General features: G+C 42.3%; 1 protein-coding gene across 2 annotated transcripts in view; it reads right to left on the bottom strand.

The window, feature by feature from the left end:
* The window catches only part of fndc3a (fibronectin type III domain containing 3A), a 149,472-nt gene that overhangs the window by 63,641 nt on the left and 67,253 nt on the right, over positions 1-18,578 (bottom strand). Inside the window, exons 1-2 of one of the 2 annotated variants that reach the window (XM_080731680.1) lie at positions 2,373-2,495; positions 966-1,042 (exon numbers count right to left, since the gene is read on the bottom strand). In XM_080731680.1, the coding sequence (XP_080587806.1) occupies positions 966-1,042; positions 2,373-2,409 (114 nt within the window). In that variant the 5' untranslated portion in view covers positions 2,410-2,495. Of the gene's footprint in view, positions 1-965; positions 1,043-2,372; positions 2,496-18,578 lie in introns of those variants that run through there. The other variant, XM_080731679.1, reaches the window with a different exon arrangement.

The raw sequence follows: 18,578 nt of genomic DNA on the forward strand, positions 1-18,578 counted from the left end.
ATGTAAAAAAAACAGGGTTAAGCCAACACACTATTGGCTCATTGACTCACTTCATTGACACATTTCCTGATTGGAACGGCTTCACGGTTTAACGTGCAGTCCTGTCGGCCATGCCCTGGCACGGCGTGCGCGTGGATTATGCACGATCGTACAGGATTTACTTGAGATGGATATATATGCTGTGACTACTTTTAAAAAAGTGGCTTCAAGGAAAACAAATATGAACACAGCTCAGAGTATGTGTAAGTTAGTTAATAGCTGGAAAACAAATATGAGCACTGCTACGTCTATGAGGGAAAGCTGTGTTAGTTCTAGGACACAGACACAGCTAGCTGCATTTGGTGCGCAGTGTTGTCATTTCAATGAGTCAGTCTTTGTACATCAGGGATCTTTAGTGTTTGTCCGGTCATTTAGATCAGTGGCTGTGTTTCTCATTTTCTCATCACATTTTCCCCCAAATTGATACGCATTAGGCATTGAAAGGATTGTGTGCCGGAGAGGAGACTCTCACAGAATTCTACAAATGTCTAGTTTACAGTAGGTGCGTGGGGAGGAAGAAAATGAATAGTCCTTTTTATACAGCCTTGGTTCTCAAAGTGGGGTCCTGGGACCCCTAGGGGTACTTGAGGGAGCTTCTGGGGGGGTCCATGGAACAATATATTTTGAGATGCGGGTCCATGGCCAAATACATGTAATTTTGGGGGTCCTTGACATGAAAGAGTTTGAGAAACACTGAAGGATTTAGAAGACGCATATAGAATCGGATCAAAAATATTCAAAGACTTTCACAAATTTTTCAAAACTAGCAGATCTACACAAGCTTGCGGCGCGGCTTGCGGCTCGCGCCGTGAGCTTGTAGATCTGCTATTTTTCAATAGTTAAAGCATTAAATAATTCTAGGCCTAATGTGTGTGTGTGTGTGTGTGTGTGTAATATGTGGGAGAAGAGGAGCTGAAGGAACGTGCCTGTGAGACGTATCCAGGAGGCACATAGATTGGAGGCACTGAACCATTTGGAGACATCATGGGAACCTGAGCAGGACCTGCACAAACACAACAACATGTCTTTGTTAGTTCATTGATATTTCTGATCGGTTTCTCACCCTACATTGGGTCCGAGCTGAACTGCAAAAAAAACTGTTAAAACAGGAAGGCTCAAAACATTTTTTTAGCCTCTTCCAATGAAAAGTTTTGATCCTGTCTGACTTTCTTCGGGTGTACTTGACAAAGACCCAACAGGATCGAAAAACTGTGTTCGAGCAAAAGAAGTGAGTTGTTGTGACAATTGCTATGGCAATGTAAACGTATGTTTTCTCATGCCAATAAAGCTCCTTTGAATTGAATTGTGAGCCTTCTTTTGCTATTTGTTAGTGGATTGGATCCCACATTTTTTTGAGAAAAGAATGTGTTTGTAGTACAGTAATAGTATCAAATCTGCACATTGTGTCTTTAAGTACATAAAGTATAATCAAGAATATAATACTAACTTAACCCATTAAGCCCAAACGTTGTTATATTTCTAAAACCGTGAAAGCATCTTTGGCATTTTAGATGTTGCTTAGGTCAGGCATCAGGTCTAAATGGGCACACTGCGCTGGTTCAACAGGTTGTGTGAACTGTGTCGTTTAGAACTTTAGATTTACATTTTTGATCATTTACATTTGAACCATAGAACTTTAACCACAAAACATGCAAACTTGCAGAATAAGCTTGCACGTGTTGACATTTTAAGGAACATTGGAGCAGTGACACAGAGCAAATCCCCAAATGCAAATGCATGTGCACTTGATAAATGTAACCAAATGATCGGGATAGTCAAGTTTGCTCGACTAGCTAAAGGCCTGGGTCCCTGGACGCAGGTCCCTGATCAGGTGTTTAAAAGGCAGCAGGCAAAACCTCTCTCTGAGACAACCTTAAGACCTCACACTGGCAGAAATATCCCTCCGATACACACTGTACACCTTTCAGGGCTTTCTGCCCCAATGCCCCAACAACGACTCCATTCCTAAAAGACCTGAGAGGGGAAAGAGCTGCAACCGTCACATGCCTTTAAAGGGGAAAAGAAAAGACTCTTGGCAAACACAGGGAGAAGACAAACTTTACAAAAGTGCTGATAGACAACTAAATTCCTCTGTTGCAGAGAGAGGGGGGCCAGCGCAGCGCAGCAGCTTAGCTCAGCTCAGCCTCAGACAAGTGACAGCTCAGCACAATGGGAGAGAGAGAGAGAGGCCTTTGCCAAGCTCGCACATTCACACATTCCTCCTTCTTCCAAAAAAATAAAACCTCCGGGGAGACGGAGGCCCGACGTCCAGATGAATAAGAACAACCGAGTGTAGGGTAGGGGGAGAGAGATCTGCGGCGCTCAAAACTGACCTCCGGCTTCTCCGGTAGACGGAGAGCTCTCCTTCATGCTGTGGATGGACGTACTGTACACTTAGAGAAGGCAGAGGAGCAGAGAGGGTGGCTAGTCACTGAACAAGACCTATAGTGAGTGTGGGCCTGCAAAAAGAAGGCAGACACACTGGCCTCTGTTGCAACGGGAGACTTTGCCCTCCCCTTCCAACTCTCCACTCTCGCTAGACTAGAGACCAGGCACGTGCACACATAGACATCAAACGGTGGCTTGAGCCCCTGCCCTTTTATCCGTCTGGAGAAAGAAAAGTGCCCTCTACACACCATGAATGTAGTTTTTACTATGGTGAAAGAAATGCAAATGCCCCTCTTTCCATGCCATACCTGAAGGCAGCATTCAAGAGAATCGCCTTGTCCAAATTCTCCTGAACTTGAATGCAGTATCTTATGTTGAAATAATTGCCCTCTCTGTGTAGAAATCCATGCCATTACGCCACATCTCCACTATTGACTTGGTTATGCTTAGTTCAGTTTGGTTTTCACACACCGGAAAATAGCCGACCTCCAAGCTCACAACGCGTCGCGACGCGGCGCGTTGTGAGCTTGGAGGTCTGCTATTTTCGGTGCTTCCAGCCCCTGCCTCTCTTAACATTCTCTGCACGTCTCTGCTAGAGACTTCCAGGCTCCACCTTTCAGAGGTGGAACAGTAAAACGTGCAACAAGTGATCGTGGAAATGCAGACAGAGACGGAGCGGGACATACAGTACAGCCGAAACCAAGGGCGATGAGAACACTCCACACACCACGGAAACCAGCTGGGTTGACTGAACTATTCGGAAATTATAATTTTTTTAAGACCTTTTGGCTGACCCGGAACAAGGGCTACGTGAGTGTCAGTTCCTGGAAGGCACACGCTACGAGCGACCTTTAAAACAAAACCACTTCTCTCTGAAGCGGAGAGGGCTGGCTTACACACACCTGCAGAATCCTCAATTAGACGAGGAGAGGAACAACGCTTAACGGGTGCTTTTCCAGCTGCTTAAGAGCCTCATTGAAATGAGAGGGAGAGATCAGCTCAAGAGAGAGAGAAAAAAAAATCATTAACATTTTATACTATGCTAATAAAAAGTTCATATTGTGGTTTTAGTTCAGGGGTGTCCAAACGTCTTATTTTTTCAAAAGCGGGCCATATTGCACATTTTAAAATACCTTTATGACCTCCTGTCACATAGACCATAACAAAGTCACATACTGTACAAATGGATCACATAACAACTATTTATTATTATTCGATTCCCAGCCCTGGCTACGTATTCTTATTTCTAGGGGGCAGGGATTCTGCACAACACCACAATGCCTAAGGGAGGTTATCTGGCAGGCTTTTGCCTTGCAACCCGTGGCGGCTTGAAAATTACAGCACTCAATATTGTGAACTTGATGGCTGTGTGATTACTTGTTCAGCCCTGTTTTGCTTTAGACGGCCAAGCCATCCAGAACAGGATGATGAATTGATATTATTGCTTATCTCTTTCACTCTCTCTCTCTAAAATGAGTCTATTTTGCTTCTGGTTATTATTACATTTGGGAATGTGATGATGACAGCCTCATTGTTAACGCATACGGTATACTGTTGCTATGTGCTTTCAACGTTTTCACGCCAAGGACCCCTTAGTTGAGACCGAGAGGAAGCAAAGACCCCCACAACCTGTTAATAGATTCCATATGGTTTCATCGTTTGACAGCACAATCAGTGTATTTTGGAATCATGTAAATTTTTGTTTTCAGATATTTAACCACTTGAACCGTCAATACTTAATAAACTTGACCCTTTACTCTGTACTTAGTCTGCTCTTTTTCCCCTCTACACCAAACCTTTCAAACTGTCGATCTACAAGCTCACACCTTGAGTAGTGAGCTTGTAGTGAGGAACTGGTATAGGTGCTTTACGTCAGTGCATGCATAGTTTTTATAATAATAATAATCATATTTAGCACCACCAGGAGGCCACAATAACTAAAACCTGACCTGGTGGAGACCTGTGCTTGGAAGAGCACTGCTTCTAGTTCTGCATGTTTTCTCACTATACTGTCCATGTCTAACAGAAACAATACGTTACCCGTATTGCTTCCAAAATCATCAGACTTCCCACACCAACACTTGGGCCGATGTGAACAATAGGGCCAAACGCTTAGCACTTTCAATAAAAAACTACACTGATCATCCCTAGGGTGGATCTTAAATCGCCTTTTTTAGATTTTACATTAATTCTGGTTTGACATATTATGACAAACATGTAATCAGATTTGTGTTTAGATTTGTAAGCTTAAAAAAATATAATTGCTGTGCTTAGTATAAGAATAATGTATAATGTATAACTTAAATGTGCCTGCTGTGCAATTCGATTTTGACCAATAAAATGTACAATCTTTGACTTGATTGAGCTACCTCTAAATATGCTTGAAATTCAACCAAATTTTAACCAAAGCAGTTTTTTGTACATAGGAACATAATTGGGGGGTGAGACTCAAGAAAATCTAAAAAAGGTGATTTAAGATCCACCCTAATCATCCCCTACAAAAATATGGCCAAGCAGCATTTTGCTTCTACAAGCCGACAGACAGTTTGGATTGGATTACCTACAGTAAGACAAGCTAACTCTGTAGATAGTTTTAAAGCACAGCTCAAGACCCACTTTCTCACTCTCGCTTTTAGCCAACTTCTCCCCGCTGCTTGTCATGTTCTCACCTTATCTGTTTCTGTTGGCTGTTATTGTTGTTATTAGTGTTATTATTACAGTTTTCTTTCTTATTATTGCTATGTTTTTGCTTTTACTTCTGCATTATTGTCATTACTGTATGTGTGAAGCACCTGTGCGTTGTTCTCTGCCTGCTTTGTTTTTATGTGAAGCACTGTGTGTTGCAGTTTCTGCATGAAGGGTGCAATATAAATAAAGTTTATTAATATTATTATTATTATCCCCTGTTATATTGCTACTTCGACCTCATGCCAAGTGAGGTACCTCATGCAGTGTAAAAAGGTTTGTTTTAGCCAGACAATTGTACAAGTCCCTCTGATCCGAGTCCAAGTCGAGTCACAAGTCATCTGGTCCAAGTCTCAAGCAAGTCTCAAGTTGTTCTGTTGTGGGCAAGTCAAGTCAAGTCGAGTCACAAGGTTGTCAAGTCAAGTCGAGTCGAGTCGAGTCACAAGGTTGTCATGTCAAGTCGCGTCGAGTCGAGTCGCGTCGAGTCGAGTCACAAGGTTGTCAAGTCAAGTCAAGTCACAAGGTTGTCAAGTTGAGTAAATGATACCTCTGTGACCATAACTATTAAGTAATTAACATTCAGTAGGAAAAAAACAGTAGCCTAACACTAAGCCTACCCTCTGACCATAATACTCTATCATGGCAGAGGTTCTCAAACTTTTAAATTCCGAGGTCTCTCTCCCCTAGAACCAAATGGATTTGGTTGTACACTGTCAGTACAGACCTGTAAGGGTCAATTTAGACCCCTGGCTGGTATATCCTCTGAAAAAAAAAATAGACTACAAAACTGCTACAGGCCTATTGCTTTAAAAACAAAAACAAACAAGACACAATAATCTTAACGTGCATGCTTTGTTTTGTACTACTAGTACTGTATTTTAAAGTCATTTCTCATCAGGCACAAATTTAGCTGCCTACTCCACAACACGTGCATCATTTGTTTTGCTGGCATGGGGTCCCATTCATGACCGCAAGTAACCCCAAGTTACACCAAATGTCGTTACCCGTCGTAAACTATAGAATGACTACGCAACCACCACAGGCTGGCAACACATTTCTGGTCGGTCACATTTGTCTGTGTAACATTACGGGCCATGCGAAAAGCTCCCAAGAATAACAGTGGAGTCGAAAACTTGTCGGAGGCTAAATGAAAAGGAATAAAGCTTTTGCGTGGGAGTTATTTAGTGAAGTTCTTAACCCTGCTGACGACTGGATGGGATGTATGTTATGAAAAGTGAGAAAGTGTTGGAAGACGGAGGCTTGCTACCATGATGGATAATTGGATAATTATTTATGCAGTCACAGATCAACGTTCGTGACAGTGGTGAGTGACATTGTTGTCTTATTAATGTTCAAAACACGATCGACCGACAGTATATCACCAACACACACATGCACACGCGCACACACACTTAGTTCTAATGTTATCTTCTTATGTTTGGTTTTACTTGTCTTCATGCGCAGTCTTCAAGTGGCGGATAAAGTTTGATGTGGTTCCCTCTTTGTCTTTGATTTTAGCGTTGCATATCTTGCATTGAGTGTTCCTCTGTTTACCATCGGAGTGGAAGTTTTTATATGCAAACTGCACGGAACTGTAGCAGCAGAACTGGCAGTGGCTGCATCAGGCTGGGGTGCAGCAGTAGCCATTCGTGCTGTGTGTGTGTGTGTGTGTGTGTGTCTGGTGCTTGTGCTCTCGCTTACATGCCTGTCTCCAATCAATCAAATCAATCAATCAATAAAAGTGTGAACCTAGCGTGGCGTTCACGACTGCTTTGGTGAGTGGCGTAGCGGCAAGTCGTCCGAGTCAGCGTGTCTCAAGTCGAGTCGAGTCGGGAGTCATTGTCTTCCAAGTCAAGTCGAGTCTCAAGTTTTTGTCCTTATGTCCGATCAAGTCGCAAGTCGTCAAAAATATGACTCGGGTCCGAGTCAAGTCGAGTCATCATGACTCGAGTCCAATTGTCTGGTTTTAGCAGGAGTTTTGTCCCCTCTGCCATTCGTGCACTAAACGAACTGCCCTGCCCCTTGTGTTATATGCAGCGGTGGAAAAAGTACTCACTTTTACTTAAGTAAAGCTATCGATACTGCAGTGTAGAAATTAAAAGTTAAAGTTCCATAATTCAAAATGTACTTGAGTGAAAGTGCAAAAGTATTGCCATCAAAATATACTTAACTCAGTAGCTGCCTTTAAAAATGGCTGCCAAATTGCCAGGATGCCAAATTCCCCCACTATAACAATAAAAATAATAATGCACACCCATGCGCAGATCATACACCACGTGTGAGCGCGCTGTTCACAGATTTCAAACAAAAACATCCGCTTGGAAATCCGTTCAGGCATTCATAAGCCAATATGTTTTCTTCAAATGTAAACAAACATGGATGCCATGTTTGAAAGATGGGGTCAGTATGGGGGTCAAACATGCAATTTCGTGATCGCGATCATGCCTAGTAGGTAGAAGGAAGTCCAAAAAATCTTTAAAAAAGAAAAACAAAATGAGTTTTTTGCAAAAACGGCCCAAAACACGGGAAACTCAGGTGTGGCAGCGGTGAGGTACGGGAATAACTCAGGAAATTCGGGAGGGGGCAGATAATGAGTTAAAGTAGTGTCAAAGAGAAATATGGAGTCCAATCCAAGGTGACGAGTAGAAGATGTTTGGTTTATTTAAAGACAATAGCAACAAGTCCATTAATACAGCATAACTCAAATCTAAAGTCTTCTCTGCCCTCAGCCTTGTGCCGGGGCACAGACCCTTCTCCCAGCAGCGGCCTGGGTATAGTCCTCTCTCAATACAAGTCATACAATCAGCTATATAGATAGGCCAGGCCTAGTTTTAACGCCCTTTGACAGACAGCCTGTTGCAGCTGCTAGTCCTAATAGCCTACCTAAACAAGGCACAGGTGACAATAAATAACAAGAACCAGGATATAGGAACTCACTATATCAAGAATATGTTAACAGCTGCCGGAGATCCACTCATGCATCGTGCCACGGGAAAAAGTGACACCTAATAGTCACACAGTATGACAGTATGACAGTCATAGATCAAATACAATTTTTGTTCATTACAATGTTTTACTAAATACTTCATAATTTCCATGACAGTAGCAAAAGAAAATGTTCGAAATGTTTGAAAATAGCCCATCTAAAAGCTCACAAGGTGTCGCGAAATGACACGTTGTGAGCTTGCAGATCACCTACTTTCAAATAGCCACGGTATAAAATAGGCTAAAGTGGATTTAATCACTTATACTTACAGTACTATTTTATTATACTGGATTCCAAAATCAGCAAAAATAGCATAAGCTCACAATGCATTGCATTAGAAGGTATTGTGAGCTTGTAGATGTGCTAAAAAAAAAAGAAAAAAAAAAGTTCATTAATCGTTTAAGGAAAAAGTTTGAATCAACCATGATGTTGATTTGAAGACAAGTCACACACGGCCCAGCCCTAGTTGGAACCAACGCTGATTCCGTGGAATAGCACTTGTGGTTAAGTCTGTATGAAGTGCATCATCTTAATGCCTAAAATAGAAATGCATTTTGTGGAAGGCACATGGACTCATGTGTTCCTCTCTTCAGCTGAGGGCAGGACTAGGATGGTACTTATCAGGAACCGCAGACAAGACAGCGAGTCGCATACCTCAACACTCGTGTTGGGGACGATCGGTATCGTTTAAAAAAATAACGATGACGGAGAAAACACACCAACAGCCAGAAGTGGTGCAACTACAAGTTCAATCAAGAATCAAAAAGGTTTTATTAGTGTCAGATACAGATCAATCTCAGAAGATTTGAATATTTTTGTAAAAGTAAATTTTCTTTGAAACGTTCAAATATTTCTTGAAACTTTCATATATTTTCGACACATTGCACATTCAGTGAATTGACATCTAGAGTTCTAGACCTACTGCACATACAGTATGAAACAGAGATGATAACTTTAAATGCATGTTGAGGAAAATAATGCTGCTATTTGTACCCTGTATACAGTATATATAAAATGTCACAATGCGACATAGCTCTGTTTACACAATGATGTACCCCCTCCAACTGTATACATGTTCCCCATTTTCAACTGTTTTTATTGTATTTGTGATACTTGCTTTGGCAACGTAAACATATGTTTTCTTATGCCAATAAAGCTCCTTTGAATTGAATCAAATTGAATGATTCCAAACCATTTTTGTTAAAATGTTGAGTTTTTATGGCATACAGCTCATGAATATCAACAGTACATATTTCAAAATATTACAATATTACACAAACCACTCAAAACAAGGATTTATAATAGAGACATATCAACCTTCTGAAGTCAGAGTTGTAAAGTCCAGTGGGAAGATTTCAAAGTCAGTTATGATTTGGAGTGCTGTGGCATCTGCAATGCTTTTTTATAAAATGTTCTAATTCTCTGAGATTGATCTGTAGTAGTACTTGTCCCACTTTATTCTTTATACTGTAATTTTGCCGCGCTACTCCTCCCACAGTTTTTGCGGCACACATGTCAAAACGTCCGGCTTTATCGGGAACCGTGTGCTTGCATTTTGCTAAGAGATCCTCTGTTGGATAGTTTAATTCAGTGGTTCTCAAAGAGGATTCCTTTAGGGCGGTCTAAATTGACCCATACAAGTCTGTAACTCTAACAGTGTACAACTGTACACTGTCAGAGTTAAGGGGAGAACTCAGGGGCGTCAATTGGGTATGGCAGGGGTATGCAGCTGCCATACCTTGGGTCCAGGGGGGGAAAATAAAAGTTACTTTTAAATGTAAATCCATGAATGTCTTTTTGTCTATCTGCGCTGGTTATTATGTTGTTAAATTACAGTAAAATAACTACAAATGCAAAATTTAACAAAATGGTCACTTTAACAAGGTATTATGATTATATTCTCCAGACTTGTATTCTTCCCAGCTTGACAGAATGGTATATTCCCAGGTTCCGCAGGTCAGCTGCACAGGTGCAATGCATTATTGTTAATTGTGGCACGTTTACTAACATGCTAAGTTTAGCTGCACTTGAACAACCTTCCAGGCTGCCATATCCAGCCCAAGAAACCGTTTTTTTTTTGGAGCGGTGAAAGCGCTCCCAATAGACAGGTATGTCCGTGGGTATGTCCGTGGCTGGGTGGCTGGGTGGCTGGGTGGCTGGCTGGCTGGCCGTGTCCGTAGCCTGGCAATACCTTGAGTGGCCACACACAACACACTAGTTAAAGGAGGGGTGCTGTTTTGTGCAGGCCTGGCACACTCACCACTCACTCACACAGACACACACACACACACACACGCACGCACGCACGCACGCACTCGCACACACACGCACGCACGCACGCACGCACGCACGCACGCACGCACGCACGCTCAGATTCACCGCTCCACTTCGAACCGAGGTTTGATTTTTTTTTTCAGACATGCTCACAACGCCTCGCAGCGCGAGGCGTTGTGAGCATGTAGATCTGCTATTTTCACAATAGAACCGTGTTATACAAAACGTAATGCCTCTTTTCCATGAGGACTCCCATCTTTGCCATACCCTAGCTTTTGCTGAACTGACGCCACTGGGAGACCTTGAAATTTGAAAGTTTGAGAAAGCCTGGTTTAATTAATATAAATGTATTAGTGAATTTGTAACTCATGGTTTTACATGTGTTTGCTATGTTGAGAATTGGTGAACAAAGTGAATAAACAAAACAGGCAGAAAGAGGCAGACAAACAACTGATGGATTCCTCAGTTCAAACCCGACGCAGGCCGACCTTTGAAGAGGCCCGTATATCAGTGTGGGTTGAGTCAATACACTGATGGACGGTGTGAGTCATCCCCACACTGGGCTGACAACAAAGACCCTGCGAAGCCGACACAACACCATAACATGGGCGGGCAGAGGGAGACAGAACGGCATGGATGGCGCGTAGCGGGGTATTAATATGCTGTCACCATCTATGACATTTCACTCGCTGATTAATTGTCTCTGAAATAATTGCGATTGATGATTTAATTGCGTTTCTGTCGTTTGGACGTGGTTTAATTTAATTATGAATTAAAAGAATGTGACATTTCTGTTTGGCTTTTGGGAGAGATATGACAAATAATTTACATAATTTAATAACTATAGCCTACTGTAATTCAATAAAAGAAACACGAATAGTCAAAATTGACAACATTTCCACTATTCTTATAAGTACAAGAAGTAAAAGTACTCATTATGCAGAATGTCCCATTTCAAGATTTCAAATGTGTACAAATAATTTGAAAATAGTAGGTCTATAAATCTTCATGACATATTCAGCCACTTGTACGCATGCTGTAAACCACTGAAATCAAAATCATTAAAATAGCTAAAACGATACAAAGCAGTAAATGAAAACATATATTAACAATTTGTACGCCAAACTCGTTCAGTAACGAGATACGGCCACTAGAGGTCGCTCTGACAAAAAGGAGTTATCTCGTTCCTCAACGAGACAACAAAGGGTTAACTGTGCAGCATGCTACGCGCTTGTTGTGTTCCCTGTGAAAGACCCTAGTCCATACGTCACACCGTGGCTCGCAGAGAGAGAAAATGGCGCGACTAGGCTGCATTGATTTCCATTCTAGGCTGAAACATAAAAAGGGCTTTATCTATGAATGAGGTGCAATGAGGTGCAGAAAACTGAGGTTATCACCTATAACTTACCAGAACACCCACCTCTGACAACAACAGGAGGCGATGTGTTGAAGGAAGTCAAGGACTTCAAGTACCTGAGCGCATGGGTCAACTCAACCGAGAAAGATCTTCAAGTGAGGAAGGCACTTGCATGGAGGGCCTTGAATGGCATGAACAGTGTATGGAACTCCAACCTCCCCCGCCAAATCAAACTCATCTTCTTCTTTGCAACGGTGGAGTCTGTTCTCCTCTATGGCAGTGAATGCTGGACCCTGAAGCCAACCCTGCAGAAGTCTCTTGACGGGTGCTACACTAGAATGCTGCGTGCAGTACTTAACATCAGTAAGAGTGCACATGTTACCAACAAGAGCCTGTATGAGGGAATACCAAGGGTGAGCGAGAAAATTGCTGCCAGAAGAATGAGACTAGCAGGACACTGCCAAAGACACCAGGAGCTTCCTGCCAGCAAACTGGTGCTGTGGGAACCAACACATGGGCACCGGTCACGAGGACGTCCCACAATAACATACGTGGATGTACTCAAGAAAGACATAGGAGCACAAAGTACCAACGAGCTGGCCAGATGTATGGAGAACCGGGATGACTGGAAGCGACGATGGAAGGCTTGTCTGAGGACAACCTAGAGAGAGAGAGAGGTGCAAAGAACGCCAGGGAAGCAGAGATCTGATTGTTTTCACGGCGACACTTTACCGCGATGGTCGGCCCCGGTTTGGATTTTAGTTTTGCGAGCGTTTGTAAACAAATGGATTTTCTTCCTCAATCGTCAGTGGACACTCACGTGCACACGCACAAAGCTTCCGAGGCTCTTCAAAATAAAGCGTGAGTGAACGGCGGCAGCAGCAACAGCTAGAAATGTTAGAAACCTTGGCTTCCCATGTGTTAACACTTATCTTTTATTTTCTTTAATTACAATCTAAAATATGAACCCTTGTTGTAAAAAAACGAAGTTGTCCTTTAAGTACAGTACTTACAGTATGTAAATGCACTTACTCTAATATTTGACAATTTGGCCAATGATTAATTTGTCATTTTAGAGGTATTAAAAAGTCCTTAAATTGTCACTTGAGAAATGTGCATATACCCTCTATACACTTAACCCTTTCAGTGCCACCTTTTCACCACTAGAGGGCGCCCAATGGCCATAGAATCCACCATAGACAAGCGCTGTATATGCACAAGCCGTGCGCAGCCATGACGCGCCTGAACACTTTCCTTTGTGCATGAACAGGAACAGGATGAAGTTAGCTTGAAGTTAGCTATTATTTTAGAAGCCCTATTTTCGGCGATTTAGCCATGATTAAACCTTGCACACCTCATGGATATGCATGGAACAGAGAAAATGAGCTCTAAAGATCCTGGATTGCATTGGAGTGGATGGTAAATATCGGCGGCGCGACGCTCTCGCGGGCCGTGTAAACAGATGACAGCCGGCGGCCCGGCTTGGGGAAAAAAAAAATATATATATATATATTTTTTTTTTAAAGCCGAACTAGTTAGGGATCGGCACCCTGATAAGGTCCAAATAAAGCCGAACTAGTTCGGGATTGGCACAATAAGAGTTAAACGTTATGCTGGTTTGTTTACTGCAGAGTGAAAAAACAATATTGCACATTAAGTTAATCATCTGGGGACCCCCCAAAATAATTTGGGGACTCCCGGCACCCCCCCCCCCCCCCCTTTCCAGATTGGACAATATAATGAAGGAAACAGAAGGGATATCCCTGGAGGGCCTCAGTCAACTAAGTAGTATATAAAGGGGTTTAAGATGTTATAAAAGATTTACACACTGACACAACACAAGCAAAAACCCTAGCCTATCCTAGTTTCAAACTTTGAGAAAAGACCATTTAAAACATGGCAATGAATACGGAGCTAAACCAGTAATCCTGCATGGTGTTAAATGGCACACGGCACTTCGCCAAACGATAATGGTGTCGATTCCTGCCGTACTCAAAACTCTGGGTCTCTAAACATACTATGTGTTCTATATACATTATTGATTAATTAATGGCTGTTGGCTTGATATTATGGTACGTTTAATTGATCATATCTTTTTTTGTAACATTTATTGTAAGTTTGAGACTCCCGCGCGAAACGCGCACAAACACATTAGATATGCTGCGTGGAAGTAGGTAACTTCCTGGATCTTACACAAACAAAAGCCTAAAACTGGACGCGACGGGTGTTTTGAATGCTTCCAATTACAGATCTAGGGTCAGATTTACTGATTTACACAGTTATATTGAAAAGCCAAACTGGATGCCACCTTTTTGGAATTATTGATCGTACAACGTACAGAGGGTAAAATTACCCTAAAAATACATCTGGCAACACTGAGCACTAGGGCTGTCATGATTATTATGACATTTTTACATGACGATTAATTGTCACACAAACAATTGCAATTAACGATTTCATTGTGTCGTAGACGATTACATTTCTGTTTAGCTTTTAGGCTTTGAAGTTGCACATGCCAGAAGCCAGATATGAATGACACATAACCTAACTATACAAATTACTGACATATTTGACAACTTTATACTTTAAAAAGAACATTGTGAGCGTGTAGATTGCGAGCTTTTAGATCCACTATTTTTGAAAATGTTTGAAAAAAAAAGTTTTAACTTGGAAAATGATTATGACGATTATAGCAAAAATAAATGTGATTATGTCAAATAATTGCGATTAGGCGATTATTATGTAATAATTGTGACGGGCCTTCCCAGCACACTGCTACAGTGCAGGTGTAGTGATGGAGGGAGGGAGAGAGAGAGAGAGAGAGAGAGAGAGAGAGAGAGAGTAGGATAGGTGTGTGTGGGGATGGAGAGAATGGGGAGGGAGGGAGGGGAAAAAACACAAAACAAAACACACCCACCCACACTCTTTTACATCAGACTGACGCACGAGTGCCGGCAGGGATCAGACAGAAAAGGCCACATAACCCCTCCTCTCCTCTCCTCTCCCCACCCCTCCCCTAACCCTCTTGGAAGCTGACGTGGCCGTCAGCTCCTGCATGCAGCCTGCCTGAAGCCACAGGAGGAAGAGAGAGAGAGAGAGAGAAAAACGAAAACACCAAAACAAAAACACATCAGGCCTGTACACATGCACACACACACACACACACAGTGCACACGCGTGCCTGCTTCCCAGACTTGAGCTGAGAATAGCACACAAACAAACAACGAGCAACAAAAGGGAGAAAAAAAAAGAAAAAAGCCCTGGCCAACTCTCTCTCCTGGCCGCGTAAACAAGCAGAGAGGCGCAACACGTTACGAGGGGAGGGTGGTGGTGTTTGTGGTGGTGTGAGGGGGCAGGGGGGTGTCAGTATGGTCAACCTGGTTTCGAACCCAGGGGTTCCCAAACTTTTTTTGTCTCAGGGCACCCCATACATTTTTTTTGTTTTAATCCGAGGCACCCCTACATTATAATGTTCACTCCCAGCACCTTATATTTATAGCATATCGTCGTTGTCGGGGGGAAACCTTGTACGTCCAAAACCGTTCGTTTTGTATTTATCATCTATAAAATGTACTAAACTAGTGAAAACAGCAGATCTACAAGCACACAGAGTGCTTGTAGATCGGCTGTTTTCACTAGTTTTGTGCGACAGTCTTCTATGATGAAGCAGGGCTTTGCTTTACCAAAATACGTACACATTTGAAACTTGGAGATACAAGGTTTCTGCCCGACAGTGACGATATTTTAGTGATTATGTTGTGAGGAAAACGTTGAGATAATAGCCATTTTTGGTTAGAACTGACTGAAAATAGCGTTGTACTTCAAATTTAAAATGATACTAAATATTTTCTCAAGTGTCCAAATACATTCCAAATATTATCAAATCATCTCACGGCATCCCTGGACTGCCGTCGCGGCACCCCAGGGTGCCCCGGCCGTCACCACTTTGAAAACCCCTGCTCTAACCGACCCCCCTCCGGTGTCCCGGCTGGGTTGAGAGGAGGGGTGTTACCACTTGGAGAGACATACGCTACAGTAGACACCACAACAACTATCAAGTGCTGCACGTGTTTGGGGGGGGGGGGGGGGGGGGGGGAATGTCAGCTGGTGCTGAAGCCTAGAACAGAGCCTAGAAAAAAACTAGAACCGTGTTTCTCAAACTTTAAAATGTCAAGGTTTCCCCGAACTCTTGACAGTGTGCAAATGGTACCAAATTAACCTTGGTTCCATTTGTACACTGTCAAGAGTTACAGACTTGTATGGGTCAATTTAGACCAGTGGTTCTCAACCTGTGGGTCGGGACCCCCAGGGGGGTCCCCAAATTATTTTGGGGGGTCCCCAGATGATTAACTTAGTGTGCAACATTGTTTTCTCACTCAAAAGTAAACAAACCAACATAAGGTTTAAGTGTATAGAGGGTATCTGCAAATTTCTAGAGTGAAAATTAAAGGACTTTTTAATACCTGAAAATGACAAATTAAACATTGGCTAAATTGTCAAATATTAGAGGCAGCAATTGTGAAAGTAGCCGATCTACATGTTGTGAGTCCTAAGAATCAACCAGGGGACCACATTGTTGTTGGGTGGGGATATGGGTTAACTCATTTGCTGCCATTTAACAATACCTTCGTACTCTCATATGCCCCTGTCTCCATAGACTTCCATGTAATTCATAGTGCACGGATCATGCACACCCATGCCTAGATAATGCACCACGTGTGTCCACATTGCTCACAGCTTTCAAACAAAAAATCACACCCGTGTGAACTGAGCGGTGGTTTACCCATCCCCCCCCCCCCCCCCCCCCTGTGTGTGTGTGTGTGTGTGTGTGACTGTGTGTGCGTGTGTGTGTGTGCCTGGCCTGGCCTGAAAACAGCGCCCCTCCCTTAACATGTGTGGTCATAAAAGGTACTACACCACAGGCAGGCTACATACAGACAGACACACACCAGAGGCTACATACAGACAGACACACACACACACACACACACACACACGGCCACGCTATGGAGACGGTGTGACCACCGCTCAAAAAATCCAAATGGAAATCCGTTCAGGCATTCATGAGATAGCAGCCATTATGTTTTCCTAAAATGTAAACAAAGATGGCTGCCATGTTTGAAAGATGGGGTTGCTATGGGGGTTAAACATGCAATTTCGCGATTGCCATCATGCCTACTACATTTTTTGGGGTCAATTTTTTTGTTGTTGAAAAAACGGGAAATTTCTGGGTTCTACGGGCATGGCAGGGCGGTACAACAGGATTTTTTTCGGGATTTTCGGCCATAGCAACAAATGAGTTAAGATGAGTGTTTTTGGTAACACTTGCTATGCATCCAGAGGTCTATAATGCATAATGCATTATACTCAGCTTATAATATTAGGTTATGAGAAATAAAACATGCATAACCCTTTACAGTATAAGATGTCCATCTATAATAAACCCTTTTGTAAATCCCGCCCCATTCTGCCCTGTTACTATGATGGGACATTAACCCTGGGCAGATTGTTTTTATAGTGGAAGTGGATGGGATTTTTTTTCCCTTCATAGCCTCATTACAGCTATATAAAGTACCAAAGGAAAAACACCTAGGTGATATTAATAAAAAGGGAAGACAAAGGTACAGTAGTTACATTGCAAAACAGGGGGTTTACCCGAAAATATATGTTTTAATTTGTTTAATCCCAGTGGGACAGAATCCTCTTTGCAGATTCTTTTATAGTGGTAGTGGATGGGATTTTTTTCCCTTCATAGCCTCATTACAGCTATATAAAGTACCACAAAAAACACATCTACGTGATATTAATAAAAAGGGAAGAAAAAGGTACAGTAATTACATAGCAAAACAGTAGTTTTCCCCCGAAAAATAAATGTTTTAATTAGTTTAATCCTCTGGATCAGAGATAGAAAGAGAAGCGCATTGCATCTTGGGTACTAGGAAGAGGACAGAGAGAATGTTTCTCCTCACATAATAGGCTGGCTTTTCGTAATTCTGCCCATTTAAATTATATGTACCCAATCGTGACTCTTAGACCATTGATAAGGTACATGTGAACTAGTTTGTTGAAGCTTATTCGTTATGATGAGCGAGATCGCTTGACGCTTGCCGTCGCTATCACCGTACCGGCCGATCTCCGTGTCGCGCACTGCGGACAGTTGTTGAAAGCCACATTCAATATTCTCCACTGCACAAACTCCACCCCCGATAGCAAAAAGTGAATGTTTTTTTCTGGTTGGCCAGTCAGGGAGTCTCAGGGACCAATCAGAAGGCTGACAAACGGTCTATTGTCCACCACGTTTTCCCCAATCTCTCAGAATACTAAGCAGATTCTAGTTAAACGTCATTGGCACATTTTATACAAGTGATCCGGTTGTGGGGGAAACACCTTTTCCACTCTGCAAATAAAAAGGGCCAAAAATAGAAATGACACTTTTTATTAGACGTCAACACTTTCTTTAACTGTTGTAATGCAATGATTAAAGGGTGACTAATTGATGCACGTCCAGACACGCAGAAAGATAAAAAGTGAGGTGGAGAATTACTTGTAAAACTAAATATGTACTACGTCTGTTAAAGCAGTGGTTCTCAAAGTGGATTCCAGGGACTCAGTAGGTTCCTTTAAGGGGGTCTAAATTGACCCATTAATATGTAACTCTGACAGTGTACAAATGGAAGGTTCCATTTGTACACTGTCAGAGTTAAGGGGAGACCTTGAAATCTGAAGTTTGAGAAACACTGTGTTAAAGTGTCCCTGTGTTTTTTTTGTTATATTGGAGAAACAAAAAAGTAACTCAAGACCAGACTCTGTGAGCATAAAAGCAAGCATCAGAAATCGTGATGAAAGATC

This window comes from Nannobrachium achirus, assembly GCF_963921795.1.
Source record: "Nannobrachium achirus genome assembly, chromosome: 8".
NCBI lineage: Eukaryota > Metazoa > Chordata > Actinopteri > Myctophiformes > Myctophidae > Nannobrachium > Nannobrachium achirus.